Source organism: Fukomys damarensis, unplaced genomic scaffold (assembly GCF_012274545.1).
Source record: "Fukomys damarensis isolate Sample0158 unplaced genomic scaffold, DMR_v1.0_HiC HiC_scaffold_36, whole genome shotgun sequence".
In the NCBI taxonomy this organism is placed as follows: Eukaryota; Metazoa; Chordata; class Mammalia; order Rodentia; family Bathyergidae; genus Fukomys; species Fukomys damarensis.
This window is the reverse complement of record NW_022900948.1, coordinates 40,206,982-40,209,059: the sequence shown is the minus strand read 5'-3', so window position 1 is coordinate 40,209,059 and position 2,078 is coordinate 40,206,982. Positions and strand designations below refer to the sequence as shown.

Here is a 2,078-nt window from a genome sequence, read left to right as displayed (position 1 = left end):
TCACCGCGGGCTGGGCCTCGTCGCGGTCGTCCACGGCGGGGTAGATGACCCACAGGCCGCTCTCGTCCACGGCGAAGTCGATGTCCGAGTGGCCGCGCCACTTCCACGGCGTGGTGTCCTCGTACACCACGTCGGGCAGCAGCGCCCAGGAGGCCACGAAGCGCTGGCGCAGGTCGTACTTGATGATGTTCCTGGTGAAGGCGCGGTTGTAGTAGAAGGCGCCCTGGTAGACCACGTGGCCTGTGCCGATCCAGTTGTAGGGCAGCTTGTACATGTTACTCCAGCGGCCTGCGATCCAGGGCACAGGTCACCGCGAGCCTCCGGAAGGCCAGCAAGACAGTCCCCTTCCTCATGCCACCACCACCGTGCCATGCGGGAGGTGCTGATGCCACCCCTGTGCCTGGCACAGCTAGGGTGGAGGCACAGGGTGGAGCCAGCCCTAGGGCCTTTGCACGTGCTGGGCCTCCTGCTGGACCAGCCTTTCCTCCGCTGCCTGGCTCCCTCCTGCCTCCCCAGCGCTCCCTCTACCCTGTGCCTCTGGCTCTGGAAGTCTTCCCTGCTCGCTGGGCTGGCTCCTCACAGGCTCTGAGCTGTGCCCCCAGTGCTGTACCTCAGCTGCCTTTCTCCTCCTTTGTCTCCGTGTTAGACTACAGCTTTCTGGAGGGTGGCTAAGGTCCCTTCCTGCACCACCCGCCAGACCTGAGAGCCCAAATTCTGCCCTTCTTTCTGTTAACAGCAGCAGCACCAAGGTCCCTGCCAGGGCTTGCAACTCCTCTAAGGCCTGGAGCCACTCGCCTGTAAAACAGGGAACAAGCCCACTTCTGGCGACAGGCAGATGCCACACAGGGTGACTGGCAGGCAGCAAGCCCTTGGCAAGTGGAGACAGACTGGAACTGAGGCACGAGACGGACCGTCTCTGCGCCGACTTTGCTTTCTGAAACCATCCAGGGTGCACCCAGGAAACCCCGGGGATAGAAAGGCCAGGTCTCAAGGGACCCTGCCAGGCTGCCGTACCCTCTCCTCCCGTTTCCGGGACCCTGACCTTGCTTGAAGTTTTCCAGGTTGCGGAACTCCACCAGGCTGTTCCCATAGTAGTAGTTGGTGACGTAGATCCTGTCGTCCTGAGCAGCAGGGTCCTTCATCCAGGCCCCCTCATGGCGCCCGTAGCTGTGGTGCCTCACGGGGGGGTCCACGGCTCGGAGGGTGCCTTCACAGCTGGCCTCCCTGCCTGCAGGAGCCAGGGGTACAGCATTTAGTACACAGAGCCCAGGGCTCAGCCAGAAATGTGATCTGGGTCTCACTTCAGTCCCCTGGTGTTTTTTATCTTTTTTTTTTTTTTTTTTTGGTTTTGTGAGACAGGGTCTCACTATGTAGTTGATTTTGTTTGTTTGTTTGTTTGTTTTTTTTGAGACAGGGTCTCACTATGTAGGTGAGACTGACCTGGAACTCACTATGTAGCCCAGGCTGGTCTCGAACTCACAGTGATCCTCCTGCCTCAGCCTCCCAAGTGCTGGGATTACAGGTGTGCACCACCATGCCCAGCTTGATCATAGTTTTGGTGGGGTTTTTGGTACCAAGGATTGAATTCAAGACCTTGTGCTTGTAAGGGCAGCCTTGGTTCCCCTGAGCTAACTCCTAGCCCCCACCCCGTGTTTTGTCTTGGAACCCCCACCTTTCTCCACAGTGGACTGCCTGATCATGGTAGGACATAAAGGAGAATGGAGACTATAAATATCATTCAAATTTTGCCGGGCATGGTGGCTCATGCCTGTAATCCCAGCACTCAGGAGGCTGAGGCAGAAGGATCACTGTGAGTTCGAGACCAGCCTGGGCTACATAGTGAGTTCCAGGTCAGTCTCAACTACATAGTAAGACCCTGTCTCAAAAAAACAAAAAACAAAAAAAAAAAATCATTCAGATTTTAAGCTGGGCATTGTGGTGTACACCTGTCATCCCAGCACTCAGGAGGCTGAGGCAGGAAGATCGCTGCAAGACTGAGGCCAGCCTGGGCTACATAGTGAGTGCAAACCCAGACTGAACTACATAGTGAAAGCCTATCTCAAAACTAACCCAAAACC

General features: G+C 56.6%; 2 protein-coding genes across 7 annotated transcripts in view; one reads left to right on the top strand and one right to left on the bottom strand.

The window, feature by feature from the left end:
• Olfml2a (olfactomedin like 2A) overlaps positions 1 to 2,078 on the bottom strand; it is an 18,043-nt gene that overhangs the window by 1,436 nt on the left and 14,529 nt on the right. For both annotated transcript variants that reach the window (XM_019205964.2, XM_033758964.1), the window contains exons 6-7: positions 1,043 to 1,228; positions 17 to 288 (exon numbers count right to left, since the gene is read on the bottom strand). In XM_019205964.2, coding sequence (XP_019061509.2) covers positions 17 to 288; positions 1,043 to 1,228 — 458 coding nt within the window. The remainder of the gene's footprint in view (positions 1 to 16; positions 289 to 1,042; positions 1,229 to 2,078) is intronic.
• Positions 1 to 2,078, top strand: part of LOC117284314 — a 31,326-nt gene that overhangs the window by 15,817 nt on the left and 13,431 nt on the right. The gene's annotated exons all lie outside the window — the stretch shown is intronic.